This window comes from Sinocyclocheilus rhinocerous, unplaced genomic scaffold (assembly GCF_001515625.1).
Source record: "Sinocyclocheilus rhinocerous isolate Xijiao unplaced genomic scaffold, SAMN03320098_v1.1 scaffold481, whole genome shotgun sequence".
Taxonomy (NCBI): Eukaryota; Metazoa; Chordata; class Actinopteri; order Cypriniformes; family Cyprinidae; genus Sinocyclocheilus; species Sinocyclocheilus rhinocerous.
Genome location: NW_015657695.1, coordinates 73,077 through 99,325, shown reverse-complemented (window position 1 = coordinate 99,325; position 26,249 = coordinate 73,077). Strand labels below are relative to the sequence as shown.

Here is a 26,249-nt window from a genome sequence, read left to right as displayed (position 1 = left end):
TAAACTTTTTAATAGATTTGATGTTGAATTGTATATGTTTCATTATTTAATTAGACGTGCTTTTGATTAATAAAATTTAATTTAACCATTTAAAAAGGAGTCCAGAAAAATTGAAATGGAAAAAAAAAAAACAGAATCCAAAAAAATTTAAATTTGGAATAAAAAATAAATAAATGGAATTTGGGAAAAAATAAAACGTATTTCATAGGGCCCTAGAATAGTTATTTATTTATTGTGGTAATTTGAAGGTTGTGTCAAAAAGTTGTTGTTTTTGTCTAGTAGATAAATAGCTGTATTCTGTACGTTTTTACTCGTTTACGATAATTTTCTTCCAAATACGATAATTTTGAGCTTCTGGTACGATACTTGGACATTTCCAATCTGGCAACACTGCTATGTAGGCAGCTTACTAGGATTTGACACGCATCCTTCGTCTTCCTGTCTCAAAGCGACCAGAAGAGATCGACAACGTCCGACACAAGACACATTCTCCTGTCTTATTAAAAACTATTAAGGTAAGTCCCCTTAACTTTACTGAATTACCCTTATAGTGTCCGTCACGAAGGCCTGTTTTAATAGGGACACGAGCTGAATTCACTCAATTCTGTCTCGGAGGATTTTCTCTTGATTTTGTGCGAAATGGCGGAGGCGCGAAGGAGGAAGTTAGACGCTTCTGCCTTTCATCGTTTAACAATGTTTTAATGCTTTTCTTCATGCAAAAACTCACGAACTTTCAAAAGATTGTTAATATAAATGTCTAAAAGATAACTGAGGAATTAAGTCGTTGGGAAAAGGATTTTCTTGCACAAATCTCTTGGATGTGAAATGTGTAAGAAAAAAGTTATGTTTCTCTACATATTATATGTAACATTAATTAAATAGCCATCATATATTCAGTTGCTCAACTTTTACATTTGCCTTGAGTGTGCAAGGATCTACTGTAGTACAGTCCACATCCCCGTCATATACAGTACATAAGTGCAAAGTCTATTGTCACGTGTTTAATGTCTATCCTCGAAAGCCTTTATGTAATGAAATGGAAATAGTGTTTCATAGCAACAGCCTTTTATGTATTGTGTGTCTCTTGGTGTTAAAAGTGCAGAGGGGCCCCTGACAGGTATTCAGGGGTCTGTTTGCAGTGGGCAGAGCAACAGGTCCAGAACTTGCAGGCCTCCACAGTCCCTGAGTTTAGACTTTAGCAGGACTTACTCAGGCCAAAAGCATCTTGTTCATGTGTGGGGGCGTGGGTGAGTCACTGCTTAATGTCTCAATGTGTGTTTCAATCTGTTTTCCTTTAAGGCAATACACTACAAGCAAAACGTTTTTTTTTTTTTCATGCACTGGTCAATTTTGAGGCTATTTTGTTTCCATAACACGTCTTCTTCTTTCAGACTAGTAGAAAACAAGCATCCAAAATACACATTCAAGTGTTTAATTTATAACCATTTATTTATTTGCATCTGTAGATTTCAATTACAATAGATATCTTGAAAGGCATTTTTTCTTAAAATAATTTTTTTCCCCTCATGCCAATTCACTTACACCAAACTTTACAGTTTTATTCCTATCTTTATTCCAAGCTGGTTGTTCATCTATTATTCACCTGGTTTATATGAATTTTTATTCTTAAAACGTGATTTTTTTTTAATTTCTCAGATGTTGACAGTATTTTCTGATTTATGGAATGATGGATTTAATATGTCAACAAAAAAAAAAATCGTGAATGTTGAACCTGGATGTATCCAATTTTCTGTATCCGTTTTGGAAATGTATGCAAATTAGTGCACTTTTAAGATATTTCCTAATTTGCATATGTAAACAACATTTCAGAAAACTTGCAATACAAAAATACAATGTGATTGATTTAACTGGGAAAGTAGGGTGATATTTATTAGTTTTACCCTGTCCACCTGTAGTGTCTTGTGTTAAGTTGGAAAATTGGTTTTCATGCTTCAACCTGTTTGCACTTTCAACCATCTTTTTGAATGTGTAAAGTAAAATGGCAGTAGTTTTATAACATTTATAAGTGATGGAGCTTCATATACAAACATGCACACCCAAGTGTCACCTTTTCCAAGAAAATCACTGTTTTACCACTTAGTACCGTTTGTCTATGAAGTGATAAAGATTGTGTAATTGCCTAATGTCTGGTCTTACAAACACACACACAGTCATTGTGAAGTGGACATTCCCGAAGGTTAAACCAATGTTTTTTGTCACACACTTCAGTGGTAAAAGGCTATCATTATACCTCTTAGCATGTGTGTGTATTTCTTCTCGGCCCTGTCCCTGGCCTCAATACCACACTGTTCCTTTTTGAGCGGTCCGAAACATCCACACTTCTGTATGCCATAGATCGTTGAATCTTTTTGTGTTTTCTTCCTCATCTGCCTGTAGCTGTGTGTTCTCACTTCTGCAAAAAAACTTTCGACATTTAAAAAAAATGCAGAACCTGCAAGTCTACATTTTTTTGAATCGGTTGATAATTACAGGCTGTGAGTTTTGATGCGTTGATGAAATGTTAACGTCCGATAACGAGTTTTTGTCTGAGCGTTATAAGCCAAACCGCACCATTTCCCTGAACTGTTAATTAGAAATGACAGATGCAGGGTGTGGCATAACTCCCGGTTCTGTAGTAGCCTGAACATTAATTGACTGTGACAAATGTGCCTAGAAAAGGTTTGCAGTGTGAAATTGACTTTGCTAGTTGTTTTTTCTCGCTTTGAATAATATACAGATGTGCGATTATTATGTGAATAATTCACTACCATTTAACAGTTTTGGTTGGTAAGCTGTTTTCGAAAGAAGTCTCTTGTGCTTAACCAAGGCTGCATTTATTTGATCAAAAATACAGCAAAAAGTCATGTTTCCCATGATCCTTCAGAAATCACACTCTAGTCTGCTGATTTGGTGCTCAAGAAACATTTTTATTATGCTGAAAACAATTGTTCTGCTTAAAGGGGTCCTATTATGCTTTTTCACTTTTTGAATTTTAGTCAGTGTGTAGTGTGTATGTTTGGGCATAAAAAAGATCTTCAAACTTACAAATCTCAAAGTCCACTCCAAAGGGAGATATTTCGTTTAAAAAAAAAAATCATTTTCAAGAACTACAACAAACGGCTCGTTTGGACTACAGAGTTTGTTTTCCGGGTTTTGTGATATCACAAAGCGGTCCATTAGAATATCATTAAAATAATTCCCGCCTACGGAAATTCGAATGGTTGGGGGGTGGGGAGGGGCAAGGTCGTGGTTAGAACGCTTGGTTGAGTGCATCAGACAAGTTTTTCGGAAGGCGGGCCTTCATCAAACCCGGAACTAATCGAGCCGTTTGTGGCAGGATGGGGAGAAAGGTATTGTAATATGTAAATTATGTAAAAAATAATGCGTTTTTCGAACCACCAAGCATGAGAGCATGTTCTAGTACACCCCCCAAAACAAATTCAAGACATTGTAAAAGAGCATAATAGGACCCCTTTAATATTTTACTGAAAACCGTAGCACATTTTTTCAGGATTCTTTGATGAATAGAAAGTTTGAAAGAACAGAATTTGAAACAGAAATATTTTGTAACATAATAATTAGTCTCTTTTGATCAATTTTATTGCATCCTTGCTGAATTTTTCATTTCCTTATTTAAAAAAAAAAATACTGACTTTTGAATGGTAGTGTAACTTCTGAAAAATGTTTAATGTCATTAAAATGTTTCAGCTCCATTTCCTTCAAAGAGAAAATAGTGATGTAATGAAATGAGGTTGTCTATTGTATTGACATACCTTTTAGCTGACAAAGTTATTTCTAACTTGAAAACCATTCAGTGAAGCAGTCAAACAAGTTCGTCTTGTCATCAGCAATATTTATATTTGGATAACTTCTTAGTACTACATGTAAAAAAGTATTGAGTAGGATATTACGACAGCATTTTGGATGTAGGCTTTGATATGGAAATCCAGTGACGAGTAACTTGACGTCAGCAAATTGTGAGGTTACAGTAGATGAGCAAGATCTGACCTTTCTCAATTTGAGAAGTCTCTACAAAATACAAATTGGACATTTTAAATGCCACTGCTTACCAGTAAAATCTGTCAATGTTTGGTTGAGCGATGCCCGCCTTCTTGCAAGAAAGAATTAGGTAAAAAGAAGGAATAGTTCACTCAAAAATGTATATTCTGTCATTATTTACTCACCCTCATGTAGTCTGAAACCTATGACTTCACTTTTTCTGTGGAACATAAAAGAAGATATTTTAAAGAACATTGGTTTCTCAAAATATCTTTTATTGTCCACAAAGAAAATCGGTCATAAAGGTTTAGAATGACATGGGGGTGAGCAAATGATGACAGAATTTTAATTTGGTGAACTACCCCTTTAAGATGATAAATGATAAAAACACACACAAATGGAAATGAAGGGTTTGAGGTGGATCTATTTGTACAAGAGAAAGCTCAGTTAACGAACGAGAGGCTGTCAGGCAGGTGAAGTTACTGAGAGCCGGACTGCAGCCCGAAGAGGAGGAGGGGAAATGGAGATGGATTTCCCGTAAATCAGCTCTATACAATCAGAGTGCAGCCACTCTCAACATGGCAGAGAGCCAGCGGGATCAATCGTCAGAGGTGTAGCTGACTAAAAGAGAGAGAGAGAGAGAGAGAGAGAGGAGGGACTAGGGACGGCTGTGATAGTGCTAGTACACGAGTGTTTGGATCATATCATACGAGATCTCTCATGCTTTGCTCTATGCATTTGAAGCTGCATTTAAAAAGCAGTACGTTTTCCTCTCTCTCTTTTGCTTTTTCTTGTGTGCCTGATTAAAATGGGTGAGTGTTTGCTAATCATCATTGAATGCAGATGGCTGAACTGTAATGGAAAGGACAGTAAGCAGCAGTGTCAGTCTCTGCTGGGGTCTCATGTGAAACTGCTCTCAGCGTGAGGAACGTTTGAGGAACTACAGGTTGCTCGACTGCATGACTTTCTTGCAACATTTTTCCATTGCTTATGTATGGATTACTGTCGGATGGATTTTTATCTTCCCACAGTGCTGTGAGTGCTCTCTGAAGTCATTTGGATGACGTAACAGCTTCTCCATTAGCTATCAAAATGGAGGATTCGGCTCCTTGCAGCCAATAAGCCTTTGGCAGCATCTACACGGATGACGTTGGTTTTAGATGGAGGCCTGTTTTCTCTTAGTGTAGAGGTATAAGAGAGAGAGGGAAAGGGAAAGGAAAAGGGAGAGTGTGGGACAGATTAACTGGGGTCATATAAAGGCTCACTGATGCAACATGCTGTAACTGCGTGAGACCTTGCAGAGTTTCTCCAGGTTTTGCAGATCTTTCCAGCTGAATGGAACAAAAATACTTGCTTGTTCAGATTTTAGAGTACCTATGTTGTGAAAAGCCTTTAGGAATAATTATCTTACTACAAATAAGTTATATTTTTCAGTTTGCCTCTATGATTCGTTTTATAAATGCAATGTTATTTAGTTAAATGAGTGCACATTTATTAAAGCTAGAAACAAGAAAATGTGGGCCTGCCACCACAATGCTAGAGTAACGTGAGCAGATGCCAGTGTGGTTGCTAAAGTGTTCTGGGGCGCTGTGCAGTTGCTAAGGTGTTCTGAGTAGTTTTAACTTATTGCTATACAGTTGCTAAAGACTGGAATACACTATATGACTCCGAACATATTTTAAAACGCTAGGCATCATACACTTACCAGCTTTGTAAACAGTCACAGAGGAAAAAACTGGCCATCGTACACTAAACGACTGAGGATCACACACTACCAGACTTTAAAATTGTTCAGATCCCAACAAACTAATGCAGAAACGTTTGTTTTGTTGCTAGATGCGTGAAAACAATATGTGTTCTAAAATCGGATCTAAATATCAAACAGGTTTGATATCCACCGACTGGATGGATTCAGAGTGAAGTTACAAAAATCAGAGTCTGGGACTATCATAAACAATGTGATTTTCTGTGAATGCTGTCAACTCAAGTCTGCAGGCAGGCTCTCACTTTTGGCGACTAGCGTCAACTACTTCAGACTGTAAATCGGGGGAGAAATCATGGCAAAAGTCGTGTAGTGTATTCCAACCTTAAGATATTCTGAGTGGCATCATTCATGTCCAAAAGACATAAAATACAGACCAAAGTTTAATGCTTAAGGCAAGGCTCAACTGCTATTTCTCATACATACTACATTCCATTAACAAAAGCACTACTGTATTTCAAAACAATGAGGAACTAGAAGAAAAAATTTGAACCACACCTTCTGAGGAATTTGATTTGAAAATGTATCATAGATCTGTCAAACAAGGAAAAAAGATCTTTGATACGTTTACCCCCCACATGTACCCACAGTGAAATAGTGAGAAGTAGTCACTGACGTTAAGTTTGTGATAACAAGCTAACTTACTTTTGTAATTCATCAGAGATAATGCTCTGATATAATGTTCTAAATTAGGACTTTTTCAGTTCCAAAATGAGTTCTCAAAACTGGTGAGCTTATTTTATCGTGGGTTGTACAACATCATCCCGTCAAACAGTGTCAAAACACAGCAGTGGTGGTGTGAGCCGCACAGCGCCTGCCTTCATTTTGATAAGCAGAAGGCTCATGTTTCGCCCTCAGCGGCTCCTCCCGCTCCACAGATCAACCTTGAGGAGCAGGAAGTGCTAATGTGAAGAATAGAGTCTTTGTGTTGACTGAAAACACTGAGAGCAGTGTCCTCTGTTGCCTTTAGCAGGTACAAAGTTCAGGCTTTGTGACCGATCATTGTTAGAGAGAAGATTTAATGAATTTGTATTTGAAAGAAAATACCCTCCCCTGCCAGTCAGCATAACCAGCACCGGTTAGTGAAGGCCAGGTGTGTGGGATCTTTTTCCCACAAAACGGTTACGATCGGGCTGTGTGTGTGTGTGTGCTTGAGACAAAAAGAGAATGACAGACCATATTTAAGCACTGTGAGGTTTAGTGATACACATCCAATGCTACTTCTGTCGAATGAGCAATATGAGACTGAATTGGTTTATTGATCTTTTTTTTTGTTTTGTAGAATTTCAGGATGCAGCGAATTTTGAACTCCACTGTCCCGTTCTCCCACATGGCCCAAAGGGACATCAAAGCTCTCAACTGCCCCAGCTCGGGCCCAGCCTCTCGCACAGAGAGCAAAGGAGAGCGGGACAAAACAAATCAGTTGAACATCTGGACAGCCATGTATCGTGGAACTGCCGACCATGAGTGGACACAGAGAACCGAGAAACAGTCCATTATTGCACAGGCAGAGTGTAAGTACCGAGACTGAAACGGATAAACTCATTTGATTTCACTGATTTGTCAGTGTTTTATCCAAATATACATTTGGGCTAAATTGTTTTTCTTTTTTACAGGTGAGTCCCAGGATTCACAGGAGTTCTGCCCCAATGGCAGGTAAAGTCTTATGTGATTGTCACACAATCGCGTGTTCCATTATGTTCTCTTTTAATATCAGGACTTAATATATCACGGCAACTAACTTATTTTCTGACATTTATTTATCACCACAAAACGGGTTGCATTTTAGCATCTCCTCCCAGTCGCTTCTTGGAACCATCTCTCGCAGTCGGCCCAGAAAGAAACGGCATAAGAAACATCGGCGAAAGCGGGGCGAGAAGGACAGCCGAGTGAGTGAGTCCGTGGGAGTCACTGGAGTGCCAGAACAGGACAGCGGCGAGTGCCTTTCTTCATCTCTCATTCAGGTTAGACTGAATTAACTGTAATTACCGTAGAGCTGAGGGGAGGGCATTACACAAATGGGTTTGAGTTCAATAAAAGATATATTCAATGGCTTCGTTCCAAAACGTAATGTGCTGCTTTGATGCTTACTATCTAAATCCTCTTTATATTCATTAAAGGGTCGTTGTTTATGTCAAGTACGACACTTGTTCAATTGTGACATATCGAATTCTGTTTCCGGGTCCGAGCCTCTACTCAGTTTTGATACTGACTCAATATTATCTCAACAGCCGTTAATGAGCATAATTAATTTAAAGCACATCTGTAAGCTAAGCATTTGTCCTGGCCACTAATATTTTAACAATTCACAAAAGATGAATCACTCTTTGTCCAACTGAGATTTCCATATGAAGATAAAGGTTAGGATCATGATTTATCAGTAGTAGCAGTGTTAATTTCGTCAACGAAGACGACGATGAAAAATATTCGTTGACGAAGATTTTTTCTGTGACTAAAGCCCTATTCGGACGGGACTAGTTTTCTAAACTACATTTGAGTTTCGATTCTTACCACCTGACGTCTGCGATTTTCATGTACCAATTCGGACGGGACTAACATCTCCGTGTTTATTACAGAGGTGGTAGGGTCTGTTTTGTACATCTGGGGAGATGGTCCTCACTGCAGAACACAAGATCCAGGGGGCGAGGTTGGATCCAGATCCAACTCCTCCCACCTTACATATACCTAAACCTACCCGTCTCCACCCCCTGATCCCTAAACCCACCCATCTCCACCCCCTAGATGTGGATCCAACCCCGCCCACTGGATCTTTGTTCTGCAGTGAGGGGCTACTGCATCTGGGCGTCACAGAGATCACGCGCTCTGTATGTGTGCATTGCGTATAGTCATTCGGATTGATTACCATTAGTATTATCACACAAATACCATGGTGAAGCTAAATGGCTAGTATAGCAAAACCATGTTAATGTGTGGTTACTTTAGTTGAACAATTTTTTTTTTTGTAGTAAACCCATGTTTGATTTTCATAAAGGTACATCTGTAATTAAAACATGTAATTGAGTGCAGAAATGAACGTGAGTAATCTTACCTGACGCTGATATTACAATAGCCAGTCTTAACAGTTTACGTGATCTGGCTCTTGATTTTATTATTGTTATTTTATTATTATTTCTTTGCCGGGAAGCAAATATATCAAACATGCGTGCAGTAAGAGCATCTACGGTACTTCACGTTGGCCAAAACACACAAGGAAATGCGTTGTGAAAAAAAATATCGCCGGCAATCACAGACATTCGCATTCGGACGGGATTAGTTTTCTCAGAGGATCACTGAGTTTGCTGAAAAACAGTAGGCAATTTGCTCTGGAATTTTTACAGCGGTTGTGTGAGAAAAACATAGACGTGGTAGATTCGGACGGGTTAAAATCACCAAGTACATCTGTGAAACACAAATTTCTCTAACGACCCCCTGTAAAACCAGTCCCATCCGAATAGGGCTTAAGAGAGACGTTGACGAGCTAAAACTAATATCTGATGATAAAAACTATGACGAAATTTATGCCGCGTCTTCGTTAACAAGACGAGACGGGACTATAATGTTATTTGAGGACTAGCAGACATTCAAAATACATCCTATAGGCTACTGTCTTGTCCTTCAAACTGTGCGTCCCTGTCATTGGATTGCAATCGGATAAGGGGCGGTTGCATATCTAGTCTCAGTATGTCAAGATAAAGACTAAGACTAAATCAAAAATGTCTGTCAAAATTAACTGAGTAGTAGTGTAGCACAATTAGAATGGACTGTTGTTTGCTTTTTGGGATCTGATAAAGCGCTTGGACCCAGAAAAGGGCACGTGTGACGTCAGACAGACTTAACAAGGGCATTAAGATAACTATAGTTGTAACATTTTAATAATCATTCTAATTCTGTAAGATAGTCCACACCACAGCTATAATGATAACGACAGAGGAACAGTATAATTGGAATCACTTTTAGAATTTTTTTTCCAGCTGATGAACAGTAAAAACATTGTCAGCCAAATTGGTGCAGACGCTGATACATTTCACATTATAGTTATTGTTCTTAGTGTGAACAGGCCTTAACTCTGTTAATGAACTAAGCAGTTGAATCCAGCAGTATCTGACATTAGCATGTTGCTAAGATAACAGATTGAAACTAATAAGCACAAAGCACAACCTAATATTGACTGAATTAGTGCATTTCTAATATAACGGCACAAGTTCTGTTGATACTGTTCAGTAGTAAATATAAAAATGGTTATTTACTACTTGCACATTTTCACTGATCTTATCACAGTGCACCCTGGCATTACGTAATACATGAGGGATGCATGTGAAACAGCCTTAGGTTTTCTCTGTATCTTATCAGCGTAGTTTTGCTGGTGTCTAAAAGTGTTACCTAGGTAGGACGCACACTGTTTTCCAACTGAATATATATAAAGATTACCTGTTGATTTAAAACTAGACTCTAGTCTCAGCTGTGTTTTTATAATGTCTCAGAGGGAATTCAGTGATTAGCTAACTATCGAGTCAAACAAAGCTTGTCTTTAGCTCTCCCTAGAGGCCTGAAGCACTTGATATAAGTGACACATTTACAGGTCCAAATGGAATTTTTACTGACATTGATTTTATGCAGTGCTTTTCAAGTGGCTTTCTCTCTAATAGTCCAATCAACTTTGTTGTGTCCTGTTGTTTCAGGTTAGAGATCCAGTGTGCATCAGCAGCAGCAACAACAGTAGTACTACATACAGCAGCAGTGGCCTCAGCACGGAGAGGGTGTCTGTGCAGGAAACAGAGGGCCCGTCATACTCTTATCCGTGGGAGTCCCGGCGGACCTCCTTACCCAGACTCCCCTGCTGCCAGAGCTACAGCCAAGAGAGCAAGGAGCTGAATTCTCCCCTGAGAAGTGAGACTGAATGCCCTCTGGCTGTTACAGCCCTGAGGAACTTTGTAACAAGCGAAGATCGCTGCTTTGCATACGGCTTTGTCAAAGATGTGCTGAGAGAGGAGAGGGAGAGAGATGAGGACGAGAGAGAGGAGAGCGACAAGAATGAAGGGATCCTGTTCAAAGAGGTGATTTGAAATGGCATTTAAAACATATGACGTTGAAGCATGTTGAAATTGACACATGTATGAACTCGTACCGAAAGAGCGTGATGCATAGATGTGTTCTCTTGCACGCAAAGATACAAATTGACATACAAGTACACAACCTATAAGTCATACAGGCACACACAACCTGATTCCTCTAGAAAGACAATACAGATAAAGACAACATAGGCTTACTAATACAGAGAGGAAGAGAGAGAGAGAGAGTGAGAAACACAAGCACACATGCATGCATGTGTACACAGCCAGAAATTGACTTGCGGTTTGATTTCCTGTTTTTCTTGCGTTCAGCAGGGTTTCATGTTTACCTCACCAGCCTAGTTCTGCTTAGGGAGTTTCCTTGCAATAAGCAAACAGTACAAAAAACGTCTTCACACACTTACTGTGCTTGTCATGTGCTCTGAAATTAGACATTTTCAGTGATTCTGTGGAGCTGCATCAGTATTGAAATTATGGCCTTTACCGATAAACATGGTAGATAGCATAATTTGTTGAAAAATCTTAAAACAAAACTCTAAAATAAGCCAAAGTAATTTATTTAGCCATTACAACATTATAAGGTACATTATGAAAGATGGCTGAATATTTGCTGCACCTGTCTAAGTAACACTTTTTCAAGAAATGAAACTTTTATTATTTTTATAAACAAATACACAGAATTTAGATATACTACAGTTCAAAACTTTTGGTGAGTAATATTTTTTTCAAAAGAAATTAATACTTTTATTCAGCAAGGATGCATTAAATTGATCAAAAGTGCCATTTAAGACATTTATAATATATGCTGTTCTTTTGAACTTTTTATTCTTCAAGAAACTTGAAAAAAATTTTTTTTAAATTGATGATAATAAGAAAGGTTTCTTAAGCACCAAATCAGTATATTAGAATGATTTCTGAAGGATCACGTGACGCTGAAGACTGGAGTAATGATGCTGAAAATTCAGCTTTGCATCACAGGTATAAATTACATTTTAAAATGCCTATATTCAAATAGAAAACAGTTATTTTAAATTGTAATAATATTTAACAATATTACAGTTTTTTTCCCCTATATTTTTGATCAAATAAATGCAGCCTTGGTGAGTATAAGAGACATCTATTAGAAATACTAAAAAATCTTATAGACCCCAAACTTTTGAAACTTTTGTAGTGTAGTTACGTGCACACACAGATAACTAGATTTTAAGTGTCAGATTTAAACATTCTATGCTTTTTTGGTCTAAATAAATAAAAAATGAAAGCGGAATTAGGTATACATTATTATGTACAGTATGCAAAATGAGGGAAAAGGTAGTCTAAATGGGTAATGCATGTACACAGTAGCTTTTTATATTTGTCACTATATTGTGTATTGTAACATGGCTGGATAACGGTTTTGGCCAGTACACATCCATAACATCATTTGACATCAACATCTCGCATCCCTTTTTTTAGGGGCTACAACCAGTAAATTATGAGTACAGAGAGGGACGGGAATATGAACGCTGTAGATTTCTCAAGCAGGGCTCCTTCGGAGAGGTCTACAGCATCAAAGACAAAGGCACCGGCTTCATGTGTGCCGCCAAAAAGGTATTTGTGCCCTGCTTTTGTGTCCATCTTATTATTCCGGCAGATGGCACTGCTGGCATTCAAATGCAAGTTACTGTCTGTTGATCCGTAGATGCATGTGTGTGTGTTTTCAGGTGCCGTTGGTGAGTTTCAGCAGTGAGGAGGTGGGCTCGTGGAGTGCCCTGCAGTCTCCTCAGGTGGTGGAACTCTTTGGAGTGGTGCGTGAAGGTCCTTCCATCATCCTCTTCATGGACCTTAAATCCAGTAAGTGCTCAGAAGCACCTTTGTAGACACAACAAACAGCCTCTTTATTCCTTCATCTGTTTCTCAGTTCCTTATTTGACATATCTGGTGTTTTGCTCAAAGGAAGTGTTTTCTGGAGAGATGGAGATGTTTGATGACATTGCACTCTCTTTAGGTTCTCTAGGACAGCTGGTGGAGGAACGAGGCCGCCTGCCAGAGGATCTGTCCCTGCACTACCTTCAGCAAGTATTGGGGGCGCTAAACCACCTGCATAGGAAGCGCATCCTTCATCTAGACATCAAAGGTGCGTCCAGAATGTGGGCTGGATAGTTAAAAATGCCACTGAACCATTTGATTGGTTGAGAGGGGTGGAAGCTACGTGGAGTCTTAAAAAGTCAAAAGCGTGAGCATTTTGCATTTTTCTGTCCTCTCTTCACTAATCCAGACTGTCTCTATTTCACTTATGTGGAAAGATGACATGATATTGACATTTAAGGTCTCCATGTTATTTATGTGGAAAGTTGACATGCGTTTTTTTTTTTGCACTTCCTTATTTGGGATCACAGTTCTTTGGAAACCGCATAGAGAAATGAAAAATCACAAGTGAGATGTCCTTAATATCGCAATTGTTTTTTCTAAACAGCAATTCAGATTAAATGTGGAAGAAATTGAGACTTTTTTGTGAAATAAAATGACCCTCTCGCATTTCCACATGTATATTCAGATATGCCACGATATCAAAATAATGAAATGACTAAAACTGAAAAGTAGAAATATAAAAATATAAAAAATCCAATAACATTGACAAAAGCACATAACACTATTACTAAAACTTAAAATGAAAACTGAATATATATATATAAAAACTAATTCATAATATGAAAGAAAATACTATAATAGTGTAAAAACACAAAAATAACATTGAAGTTTACTGTAACTGATGGCCTCCATACCTCCTGAGCTATAAAAGAGTAATATATGTGCAATACAATTGCCTCATGAATTGGTTCTTTTAAAAGTTACCACAGAAAACACTGTAAGCAAATGACACATTTTTTAAACAAATGTGTTACGTAAAGCCATAAACAATTTAAAGAACTAGATTTGCTGTTGAGGAATTTAAGTTGATTCTAATGCTGTCTTTTGTGGCTGGGTTTAGTTGTTTTTCCGGGGAATAGAGTGAGACAAACAGCACCTGTGGGGAGAGAGAGAAAGGAGATCAGAGTACAATGTGAGCAACCCAGGGCTGGGAATTTCCCACAGCATGACTCATGTGGTTCAGATGAGGGGGGAGGGAGAAGAGACTGAGAGATCAAGAGAAAGAAACTAGACACTGACTGAAGAACTGGCCATATATAATGCAGATGGACACAGGAGATTAAATGAGCAGCTTTATGTCTTCATCAGCCATTCAAATTGATAAACGGCAGTTCAATTCAAGCAAGCAGTAAAAACAAACCTTTCTACTCTGACATCTACAGCGCCATCTGCTGTCCAAATAGTCTGATTATCAGTCATTTAATCTAGACTCTTTTTTTTTTCTTCAGTCAACAAGCTGTGGTTTGCAATTTAGAAACCGAAAGTCTCACACACTCCAATTTGAACTTTTCCTGGAACCGTCCAGTCGCCAGTTCTAGAGCAGAGACTTATGGGAAGAGATGTGCCCACTGGCAAACATACTTATTTTCTAAATACACATTGCTAGTCTAATTGAGCATGACTCCAACAGTATTGCATTGTGAAAATAGATGCAATGAAACAGCCTTTTAAATGGCTTGCACTTGTACGGGTTACTAGTTAATGTAAACTAGTAGTCAGATAGCTATAGTTTTAGGCTACTGTATATGTACTGTATATATAGGTACTGCACCCATTCTAAAATCTAACCAATATAATGAAGTAATTTAATCAAGTGTAATGTCAGTGTACTGAAGGTTACAGAAATAGAAGCAAATTATGATCAGTTTGAAGCAGAAGCACTATCATTTTGATGCATAAAGATGCTCTTGAGGATGGTCTGGAACTTAAGCCTTCATTTCCCAATCAGAAAACCTCAAAAATGGGTGTTTGTGATGTTTTGAAAGGGGAGAAAATGTTTGGGGTTGGTAAGCGTTTTTGAATGTATTTAAAAAGAATTGTTTTATGCTCACCAAGGCTGCATTTAGGCCTATTTGATAAAAAATACAGTAAAACAGTAATATTGTGAAATATTATTACAACTTAAAACAACTGTTTTCTATGACTAACTGTAATTTCTTCCTGTGATGGTGAATTTTCACCAGCCGTTACTCAAGTCTTCAGTGTCACAAAATCATTTTAATATGCTCCAGAAAAATTTGTTATTATTATCAATGTTGAAAACAGTTGTGATGCTTTATATTTTTTGTTGAAACCATGATAATGTTTTTTCAGGATCCTTTGATGAATAGAAAGAACTGCATTTATTTGAAATAGAAATATTTTGTAGCATTATAAATGTCTTTACTGTCAGTTTTGATCAAATTAATGCATCCTTGCTGAATAAAAGTATTAATTTATTTTATAAAAAAAATCTTACTGACCCCAAACTTTTGAATGGTAGTGTACATCACATTGTGGATTTCTTCATATTTCAGTTTCCTGTTGATTTATATTCTTAAAAATACAGTTATTTACATTTTAGCTCACTTTATTTTCAGCGGATAATATTTTGCTGTCAGAAGATGGGAAAGATGCATTCCTGTGTGACTTTGGATACTCTGAGAGATTGGACAAACAAGGGCTTAGTTATTGTAAGAGTAAGTACATTTCATTATAGCCTCAAATATATTTCAAGTGAACATAGACACATACATAAATGAATCAACTCTTTTTTTGTATGTGTTTAGGTCTGAAAGGCACAGAAACTCATATGGCACCCGAGGTGGTGCTCAATGAGCCGCGCTCTTCGAAAGCAGACATCTGGAGCAGCTGCTGTGTGCTTCTGCACATGCTCAACGGCTGTCATCCGTGGACCCGCTACTATTCCCACCCACTATACCTCAAGGTTCGCTACGATTGGAAACCGTTTAAATAAGTCCCTCCCACTTTTAAAGTCACATTTAATTTTAATTAGAGTTTTGTGAAAACTACATGATTTGCATCGACCAGTCACTTACAAAGTATTGTTTGTGTTTGCATGCTGACAGATAGCAGAAGAGCCTCCGCCAGTGAGGGAAATCCCACGTGACTGCAGCTCCTATACAGCAGATGTCATAAGATCAGGACTGCAGAAAGATCCAAACAAACGAGCCTCTGCCAAAGAACTCTTTGTTAAAACTGCTAAAGCACTTAAAGAAGGTAACAGTAAACAACCATGAAACACATACGAATGGCTGTGTATTAAATGTTACACAATTAAAAAGTCATACATTTATTTGCAGTGGGGGGACTTCACAACCCCGCGAGAGGAGGAACCTATCGGAAGCCACTGGGGAAGCCAGAGAATCCAGACTCCGCCCATTCAGCCACACCCACCACATCCCACCACACCACGTCCTCTGATAACTCTGAGCAGCAGTGGATGAGCTCGGAGCACAAGAGGAGAGCGGGTGATGGGGAACGTCATGACAAGCCAGACAAGGTAAAACAGTGGAAACGGACAGAGGAGACAAGAAACGATGACCACTCTCCTCCGAAGTCACTGCTCCACATTCAAAGCACTTCACCTGAGCCACAGATCATCAATAAGACCGAGCCAGAACCAACAGTGCCGGAAAAAGAGCTGTGGAAAGGTGAGCCGCCGCCACCTGATCGCGTCATATTCATAGCGGCCAGCTTTACGCTGCTCTTCAGACTAATAGTAGCTATATTTAATTTATGTAGAAAATCGTAGAAACCATTTGCAAATTGTTTCCTTTGTCACTTCTGGGAAAAATGACACAAAATAATAGAAATGGAATTTGAAGCCACTTCGTTTATTAAACACACTATTGTAGAAATGTTTGGGGTCAGTAAGATTTAAAAATAAAATAAATTATATCTTTTGTTCAGCAAGAATGGATCAAAAGTGTTCCAAAATAACACTGAAAAGATCTGTATATCACTTTCCACTAAAATATTAAGCAGCACAACAATTTTTAACATTGATAATAATAAGAAATATTTGCAGCAAATTAGAATGATTTCTGAAGGATCACGTAACTGGAGTAAAAATTCAGCTTTGCCATCACAGCAATAAAGTATATTTTTAAGTATATTCAAACAGAAAAAAATTTCAGATTTTGATTTTTGATTTTTGATCAAATACCTACAGCCATAGTGAGCGTAAGAGACTCCTTTTAAAAATAAATTGTACCAACCCCAAACTTTTGAATGATAATATAGAATAAACAATTTTTTAGATGTGAATTATTCAAGAGATTGCAGCATTTTATTTGGTAAATGTGTTCATATAGTAGTTTATGCACATGTATTCTTAACAAATAAAATTGTATCCACCTCAAGCAAACGTATATGTTTTGTATATTTTATTCGCGTTTTGGTGTCATTTAGCATTTCTTCTATCCCATATCCCAAAATTAGCATAAAAAATATGAGGATGGAATCTCAATATCCTTTCTTGCGATTACAGCCATCTGAACTGCAGCTTTGCCAGTTATAACACTTGTCTCGCTCTCTCTGCAGATTTCTACGTGAGCAGTCTTTCCCATCCTCATTCTGCTGAGCTGCAGGAGCAGTGGCTCTCTTGTCTCGGTAGCGACTGCTTTTCCCCTAGAGAATACTGGGACAAGAAGGTAAACAAACCCAAGCATCAAGTTCAGAATGCTGAATATGAGGCAGCCTGTAATTCCTCACAACCTGATACATGTCTAGTAAACACATTAGAAGGATATTAAGAGTGACGTTTAACTTCCTGACGACCATCACCTGTTGTTTGCTAGTAAAGCATCTCTCTTTAACCAATCATAACTTATTTGAAATTCAAAGGGGGGTTTTTTCTTTCCAGGATTCAGGGCGTTGGTCAGTCGGTCCTGGTGATGATCTTAGCTCAGGCGTCTTTTCTTACAACAGCCAACAAGATGGCCAGAGCTTCAGCAGGGACTGGCTCGCCCCCACACATCAACCCCCGCCCCGCTGCTTTGACGGTGTGTGAACAACTCCTGATTACTTTAGAGAAATGCAAAGCATCATTACATGACCAAAGAGTTGGCATGATACCAAACTGTTATCAATCCGTACCAACATTGGTTGAATTTTGTGATACTCGATATCCTGGAAAAAAAAACATTATGCTATTTAAATTTGAAATACACATGAACTATGGCATATACACTACCATTCAAAAGTTTGGGGTCAGTAAGCGTTTTTAAAATGCTTTTTTAAAGCCTCCTTTGCTCATCAAGGATGCATTTATTTGATCAAAAATACAGTAAAAACAGCAAAATTGTGAAATATTATTATGATGTAAAATAACTCTTTTCTATTTGAATATATTTTAAAATGCAATAAATTCCTGTGATGCAAAGCTGTATTTTCAGCATCAGTGTCACATGATCCTTCAGAAGTCATTCTAATATACTGATTTTACTATCAGTTGTACTGCCTAATATTTTGGTGGAAACAAACCATTATACATTTTCCAGGATTCTTTGAATAGAAACTTCCTAAGACATAACAGTATAGTATAGAAAATATTGTGCGGTAAAGGTTAATTATTCAGGTTTTTCCAAGTAATTACTTATGTATAGTCAGTAATAAGGAAACATTCAATTAAATCAAGAGCAGTTTTATTAATATTATCAAAAACAGCAAGTCTAGAGACATATCCTATATTTAAGCATGTATATTTTTTCATAGACCAGTGTTTATAAATCTGTCGCATATTGGCACAGTTAAGCTACAAGAACTCTCATTCACTCATGCTGTTGGTATGAGATATTTTTAGATGACATTTATCAGGGTTATTTGTGCCATGCTCACATCTGTGCTTCGTTTCTTCAGGGGTGGATGTTTATATTAGGGACTTTGACGGGAAATGCTTTCACATTCGGGAGACGCCCGGGGTGAAAGTAGGCCACGTTGCAAGAGGAATCAGCGATCAGGTAAACAGTGTGTGTGTGTGTGTGTGTATAGAACACGTTTTATTTGCATTACTCTTTGTTTGCTAGAGGTTCAAATCTTCTCTCTCGTGTAGATCTCAGAGAACGTGTTCAGTCTGCAAACAGAGGATGGTTGCTTGGTGCCCCTTGACAAAGAGGTCCTAGAGAACAGCCTGTTTTTGCGCTGCGTCCCGGCCCCTGACTCCAGCCACTATCATCAGTACGGACACAACCCCTGCTGCACCCTCGGCCCCGACTGCAAACTGCCATGGAGCTGGAGGATCAGAGAGGGGGTGCTGGAGACTAGAGACTGATCTCTCCATCTCCATCTGTTTCTGTCAAGCTTTCTGTTCCAGTCAAAGTACCTGTGCATTGAATTAGTATTCGTGAATCTCATCTGGGCCTCTCGTCGGCCAAACTTTTGAGCCATTGTCATATTATTGATTTACATTCTCAGTATTTTGTTGTTGTTTTAACTATGTAGGTCTTTTGTTGCGCTGTGTTGTGAAGATCATCGTGAGCCTTCAAAGAGTCATTTCATGATTAATGGCAAGTTAGTCAATCGAGTAAGTTTTCTATGTCAGTACGGTTTACCTGTGGGGCATTAAGATGTACAACAAAATTTGAAATAATCACTGATCTCCTTTCTAAGAACTGTATTTTAGAGCCTTTCAATAAAAATACACTTTTTTTCGCAGTTGTCCCAATTGTCTGTGATTAATGAGATGTTGAGTATTGTTGTGTTTGTAAATATTACACTGATGATCTTATTGCATTAATCATTTGAAACTAGTAAAACTAGTAAGCTGAAAAAACACACATTACATCAATGTAATTTTTGTACTATTTATTACTACTTTAAATTTTTATATTTTGAGCTTCATTTTAAGTTTAGTTAAGGTTTTGGTAATTTTTTATTAGTTTTTGTTTATAAAAAATTCTATTAGCTTTATTTTTATTTGTGTAAGAAATGTTACTATTTCAATTAAACAACTAACCTATAATTTACATAAGATCAGTGACCTAAGCTTATGACAGTTAGTCGTCATGGCAACATTTCTCATATTTGTTTTAAGTTATTTACGTTTTCATCTAATGTTTACATTGTTTCGGCTTTATTTTAGTTAACAATAACAACACTGCATTACATACAATCGGAAGTTTGAACAAAAAGCTGAATTTGTTTCTCATGATTTTAAAGACATTTTCATCTAAAAGCTGATGCTTCCAATTCGTTTTTCAGACAACTGATTTTTCAGAGAATGAGAGAATTTTTTTTAAAGCATGAATTGGTCAGTAAAGGAAAACCGGCTATCAAGTGTCTAGCATACATGTGAACTTCTTTAAAACCGTTAGAAACATCCCAGGATGCATCTAATGAAGCTGAGCTACTTAAATATTATAGTTTTTATTTAACATTTACTACATAATTCCTGTATGTTCATTTCCTAGTTTCGATCCTTTACTGTTATTTTAAAATGTGACAATTTGAGAGTAACTCTTTCTCTACCAAAATCAAAAAACACACACCACACATTTATATTGAAATCCATAAAAACAATGTATTGTTTCATTTTACGGCTTACAAAACAAACTCATGGGCTCACACAGCAGACAGACTGCCTTAGGGTGCACAATTTTATACCAGTTTACAAAGATGTTGAAAAAGATGAAAAAGTGGTGGCTAATATCATAAAAAGGCCAAGGCACTGTCAACGAAAGAACCAAAAATAAAAGAATATGAAACTACCCAAACAACCAAAAGATAAAGAAACGGGTATATATAAAAAAGAACAATTGCATGTAAAAGTAGGACTGTGGGTCTGGCTAACCATCTTAAAAATACAGTAATGAGAAGACCTTGCTGAGAGGACAAGCTCAACTAATCGGCCTGTAAGTCCTGCAAGACCGAATGTTTGCACCAGCTCAAGCCAAGCGAACTGCTTTTCGTCAAAGAATCTGCACCTGCATCTGAAGTCTTTGGATTGTCGAATCCAAAAGGAATTTGAAAAAGAAAATATTTGGTTCTGTAAAAAACACGATAATCATGGCTCAGAGAAGTTCACTGCATTTAAGAGTCACTAGTATTGCCTATCCCTGTCGTAGGAGGGGCTTGCTGACAAAGACACGCCCACATACCAGAACCAGAGTGCTGATTGGTTGGCTGCACTTCTCAAATTCGGTTGCAAACATTTCATGAACTCTTAAGAGGCTAAACCTTCAAGTACAATCAACTTTACAGACATTTTGTAGCCCCTACCGTGAAGAACTAGAGGAGACAGTGGAAAAAAAGACGAGGAGGATGAGGAAGAGATAGGAAATTAAAATATCAGCAGAATACAGTCTGAGCCCATTCCTACTCTTTCAGATGACAGTGCGCTAAAAAAAGACAGACACAATTATGCTTTTATCATAATAATAATATAGCCTATTAATAATAATAATTCAATTTATAAACTATTATAACTATTTACCGCATGTAATTTTGACTGTAGGACAAAAAATAAAAATAACATAATATGAGAACTTAACTTAATATGAGAAATTTCTGCATTGAGACAATTTCAACAGATTAAATCAAATACCAATACAGTCCTGTATATAACCTAGACACCCATAAGCCCAAACTAAAAATAAATAGCTAAAATCAAGCCTAAACTTGAACTCTTACGCATTAATCTCTGATTTTCAGTGCAAATGTTATCAAGGTTTAAAGTTGTAGATGAGAAAGAGCACAAGCTCAGGAGTAACAAGAGTGGCTCGAGACATCTGCATCATGCTTGACTCTCTCTCTTTCCTCCTCCTCCTCTCTCTCTCTCTCTCTCTCTCTCTCTCTTTTGATTAGTTGAGGCCATTTTCAACTCTCTTATTTGTCTTTTTCTCTGTATCTCTACTCCAGATCCCCTCCTCTTCCCCCTCATCTTTTCTGTTCTCTTTTGCTGGTCTGTTTCACTCGGTTCGTTGTCTCAACTCTCTCTTCTCTTGCTCTCCACCTTCCTGCCAGTCTTTTCACATTTTGCGGATCACCACTACTGTGGTGAGCACCCCGGCCAGGAAAACACCAATAGTCTGCCATGTCGGGGTTCCGAAATAGGAGCGGATTCCCTCCTGTGGGAGAAAAAAGGGCAAATTTGACCACATATTTAGCTTTAATAAAAATAAATCAATTAAAATAAACTAAAATAAACAAAATGCTACAATGGGATAGTTCACACAAAAATGAAAATTACCCCAAGATTTACTTTTGAAAAATTATTATATTTCAAACTTTATAAACTGTAATCTCTAGCTTCTGCTTACTGTCATACACGTGTTCACGGTGTTCCAGCGAATGATGTAGGCAAAGCGTAAGCTCCAGTGAGAAGTGACGAACACGGAAGCGCAGAGGAGAGAGCAAAACAAAACACCGGTCATCAATTAGAAGTACAAAACGACGAGGATTTGTAAAGAAAAATGTTGGAGGATTTTGATATAAGCCAAGAGGAGACTGGTTTTCCTTTGATGTAAACAAAACTCTGTTTTCGTGAAATTAGCATATTCTCACCGGAGCTTACGCTACACCTACGTCATCCACTGGATTGTTTTTTTATATGACTTCGACTGTATTTGTCTGAAAGAATAAAGTCATATACATGGGGTACCATGGGGTAATTTCCATTTTCGGGTGAACTATCCCTTTAATAATATTTTATCAAAAAGTATTGACGAACGCGGAAGCGCAGAGGAGAGAGCAAAACAAAACACCGGTCATGAATTAGAAGTACAAAACGACGAGGATTTGTAAAGAAAAATGTTGGAGGATTTTGATATAAGCCAAGAGGAGACTGGTTTTCCTTTGATGTAAACAAAACTATTATTAGCATATTCTCACCGGAGCTTACGCTACACCTACGTCATCCACTGGATTGTTTTTTTATATAACTTCGACTGTATTTGTCTGAAAGAATAAAGTCATATACATGGGGTACCATGGGGTAATTTCCATTTTCGGGTGAACTATCCCTTTAATAATATTTTATCAAAAAGTATTAGGTTCAATGACATTTCTGATTGTTTCCACAATAAAGAAAAAATATTTTAAATAGAAGAAAAAAAAACTGCTTTCATGTTTTTTTCCCCCCTCAAGAATGCTTTACATATTTTATTCAAATAGTTAAAAAGTTTCTCTTAAAGGGATAGTAACGCCTTTATTCAACAATTCGTCTCCTCCGCTTCCCCCTATAGCGCCATTTTGTAGAGCATCACATACGTAAACAACGTATGCAGTTCTGTGTCAGCAGCACCATACACGGATAAGCTGTTTACGTTGTTTACGCTTTGATCTGAACGTAAACAACATATACGCGTACACACGTTGCATACGTTGTTTACGTGTGTGATACTCTCCAAAATGGCGCTATAGGGTGACGCGGAGGAGACGAATTGTTGAATAGAGTCATTATTTTTGTTTTCTTTGCGCACAAAATGTATCCTCGTAGCTTCGCAAAATTACGATTGAACCACTGATGTCACATGGATTATTTTAACAATTTCCTTGCTATGTTTCTGAGCCGTGTAAGGATCCTTGCTGTCTATGGAGGGTCAGAAAGCTCTCGGATTTCATCAAAAAATATCTTAATTTGTGTTCCGAAGATGAACGAAGGTCTTACGGGTTTGGAACGACATGAGGGTGAGTAATTAATGACAGAATTTTCATTTTTGGGTGAACTATCCCTTTAATGAGTCATGTGGTACAGAAAAAGAAATCACAAATTGATGTTAGTGTACACACAATAGTCATTATTTAAAAAGAAATTAATATATTTTAATGGTACTTTTTTTTTAAACTAATACCATGGATTATTAATTTAGAAATTTAATTACATTTCAATTTGTCTTTTTTGCTGACATAATTATTATGCTGACATAAACATTAGTCAATAATTGCATAGCCAAACAATACAACCAAATCCTTTGATGAATAGAAAGAAGAACAGCATTTATTTGAAATGTAATCTTTCGTAACATTGTAAATGTCTTTATTGTCACTTTCAATCAATTTAACATGTCCTTGCCGAATAAAAGCGTCAATTTCTTTAAAAATATATGATCTATGTATGGCTTTATAATTTCATAATGTATGACCTTTGAACGGTATTCTATGTCTATAGTACAGCCGAGATATTCTGCTTCACATTAAGTTCACATAAGTTAAATGTTCATGTTGTTTTTTTGCATTTTGTTTATCACGATATCAGTGGATTTGGTTAAGTTCATTGTGGCCCGTGTTAAAATATCACATCGACACCCGATGTTTCACATGATTTTAAGGAAGTCACTGTGCAAGGAATTCACTGTCAAGACTTACCCATCCACCCTGTTCCCTGATCCAGTTAATAACGTGTTCCTGAATGTAGGACATAGTCCAGCTTATGATGGTTCTTATGATGTCAGGAATCCTGGTTATAATAGCCTAGGAATACAAGAATAAGAAAGACAAATATTTAAAACATCAAAACAATGTATTTCGATATGAGATTGAGCTTATGTAGGTCTTCACCTTGATGACAAGCCGACACGCAAAGTAGAAAAGCGCCACCACTCTGCCCCAGTTGAACTTCCCATCAGAGAAGATCTCACGGGCCACTTTCATGAAGACTTCTTGAGTTGGTTGAAGAGTGGAGTTATTTAACATACTAGATCAAAATGACAATGGAGAGGTATGGATAAATTGCAGCACACTGCCATCCAGTGAGCATTTCTGAGCACAGCAGGAGACTCTGTACATAGAGACAGTTGAGATGTCTTCTGCAATCCATTACCTTTGCAGCTGCACATTTCCATCCAGTTCATCTCCAATCTGCTGCAAACACTGTGCAAGACGTTTATGGCTGGGGTCGCACAGCTCGACACCACCCAGCTGACTTCGGGTTAATTCAGCTTCACTGTCTCCATGGCGACGAACTCGTTCATAGACGAAGCTGTGAGAGATGGGACGAGATGACCGAGATAATGAACAAAAACAAACACAGAGAACATGTGAAGAAGAGATAAGATGATACTCACTTATTGAGAAGTGCAGCTCCCAAGGCAATTATCTGGTCATTGCCAACGCCTTCAGATATTGGAAATAATAATAATAATTAAAAACAATACAAAGAAATCAGGAGGAAAGACACTTAGAGTAAACAAAATGGATTTAAAATATATTCTGCATAAAAAACAAAAGTACAAATGTCAATACACAGGTCTAACAACACCATTGTGACCTTAAAAGGGAACCGATAAGCATCTGACAGTGGAATCATTCCATATTGTTTGTGACATGACTCAGCAGTGTATGTATAATTCAGCACACATTTGGTTTCAGTTTCCTGGTGAGTAAAGTTGATGTAAAGAAACTAATATGCATGAGCTGTCTAATGGAGAAAGAGACTCGCGCAAGCTAAATCCCTCAAGTACGCATCAGAAATAACTAATTTTAAGTATCAGTTCACATATTTAAATATTCAAATAAAACAAAAGAATTTAAATCTTCACTTGACATGAACACAATACATACAGGCTGTGTCGTAAAACTAGTGAGCCTAGACAGTGTTTTGAGCATTACAGAATACAGATACCTAGAGAAAAAAAAAAGCAGCTTGGAAACTAAATCCATTTTAAGTCTTATTTAAGTATTTAACTAATTTTACTTATTTGACATATTTAAATTGCATGAAACACTAGTTGAAATGTTCTTGAAATTTTGTGACTTTTTATCATTTAGGGTCATAAATGCGCATGAAACGTTTCTATAGATAGATGTGTTTTGTAAAGGCTGTACAAATATTGTGTCTGTGATAGTGTTCACCAAAATTCAAAACTACTGTCACCAGTTATGTCTTGAGTGAATGTAAACAGTTTTGGGGGAAAAAAATAATAAATAAAAAAATAAATAAAAAATACATTTTTACTGAATACTTAAAAAAAAATTAAAGCACTTTATTTCATTAGTGTCTATGTTGTATTGTATTTATATGTCCTATTGTTTATTATCTATTTGATCTTTTTTTATTACTGACTATTTAATTGTTTACTTAAATAATTGCCTGTATCAATAATTGTGATATTTCACTAGCATTTAAAATTACAACAGAAATGTAACAACATATGTATATATTTGTGAAATAAAATTACTGACATTATGAATTAAGATTTCAGTCATATTACCTACATTTAAAGGGATAGTTCACCCAAAAATGAAAATTAATCCATTATTTACTCACCCTCAAGCCATCCTAGGTGTATATGACTTCCTTCTTTCAGATGAATCCAATCGGAGTTGTTTGTTAACAGGAGCAAAGGAAGCAAAGTTTCCTTATTTTAGCAAAGGAAAACCAGTCTCCTCTTGGCTTATATCGAAATCCTCTGACATTTTTCTTTACAAATCCTCGTTTTGTACTTCTAATTCGTGACCGTTGTTTTGTTTTGATCTCTCCCCTGTGTTTCTGCGTTCGTCACTTCTGAGCGGCGCATGCGCAACGCTGATGTCCTACGTCATCCTCCTGGAGCTGCTTCCGTGTACAA

General features: G+C 37.3%; 2 protein-coding genes across 5 annotated transcripts in view; one reads left to right on the top strand and one right to left on the bottom strand.

Moving 5' to 3' along the window:
* The first annotated feature begins 410 nt into the window (after positions 1–410).
* Positions 411–19,397, top strand: LOC107721479 (mitogen-activated protein kinase kinase kinase 14-like). Of its 2 annotated transcripts, none has more exons than XM_016529492.1 (16): positions 411–515; positions 7,044–7,275; positions 7,378–7,417; positions 7,551–7,725; positions 10,441–10,815; positions 12,286–12,420; positions 12,534–12,663; positions 12,818–12,946; positions 15,321–15,419; positions 15,510–15,667; positions 15,810–15,960; positions 16,044–16,394; positions 17,287–17,396; positions 17,609–17,747; positions 18,604–18,704; positions 18,797–19,397. In XM_016529492.1, the coding sequence occupies exons 2-16, from the start codon at positions 7,053–7,055 to the stop codon at positions 19,013–19,015; spliced, it is 2,535 nt and encodes an 844-aa protein (XP_016384978.1). In that variant the 5' UTR covers positions 411–515; positions 7,044–7,052; the 3' UTR covers positions 19,016–19,397. The 2 variants fall into 2 exon arrangements, with proteins under 2 accessions (XP_016384978.1, XP_016384980.1); XM_016529494.1 differs by lacking the exon at positions 411–515 and adding an exon at positions 4,687–4,759.
* Positions 19,398–20,241: 844 nt separating this feature from the next.
* baxa (BCL2 associated X, apoptosis regulator a) overlaps positions 20,242–26,249 on the bottom strand; it is a 7,725-nt gene continuing 1,717 nt past the window's right edge. For all 3 annotated transcript variants that reach the window (XM_016529495.1, XM_016529496.1, XM_016529497.1), the window contains 5 exons: positions 24,747–24,795; positions 24,503–24,661; positions 24,241–24,376; positions 24,049–24,153; positions 20,242–21,809 (listed from right to left, as the gene is read on the bottom strand). In XM_016529495.1, coding sequence (XP_016384981.1) covers positions 21,711–21,809; positions 24,049–24,153; positions 24,241–24,376; positions 24,503–24,661; positions 24,747–24,795 — 548 coding nt within the window. In that variant the 3' untranslated portion in view covers positions 20,242–21,710. The remainder of the gene's footprint in view (positions 21,810–24,048; positions 24,154–24,240; positions 24,377–24,502; positions 24,662–24,746; positions 24,796–26,249) is intronic.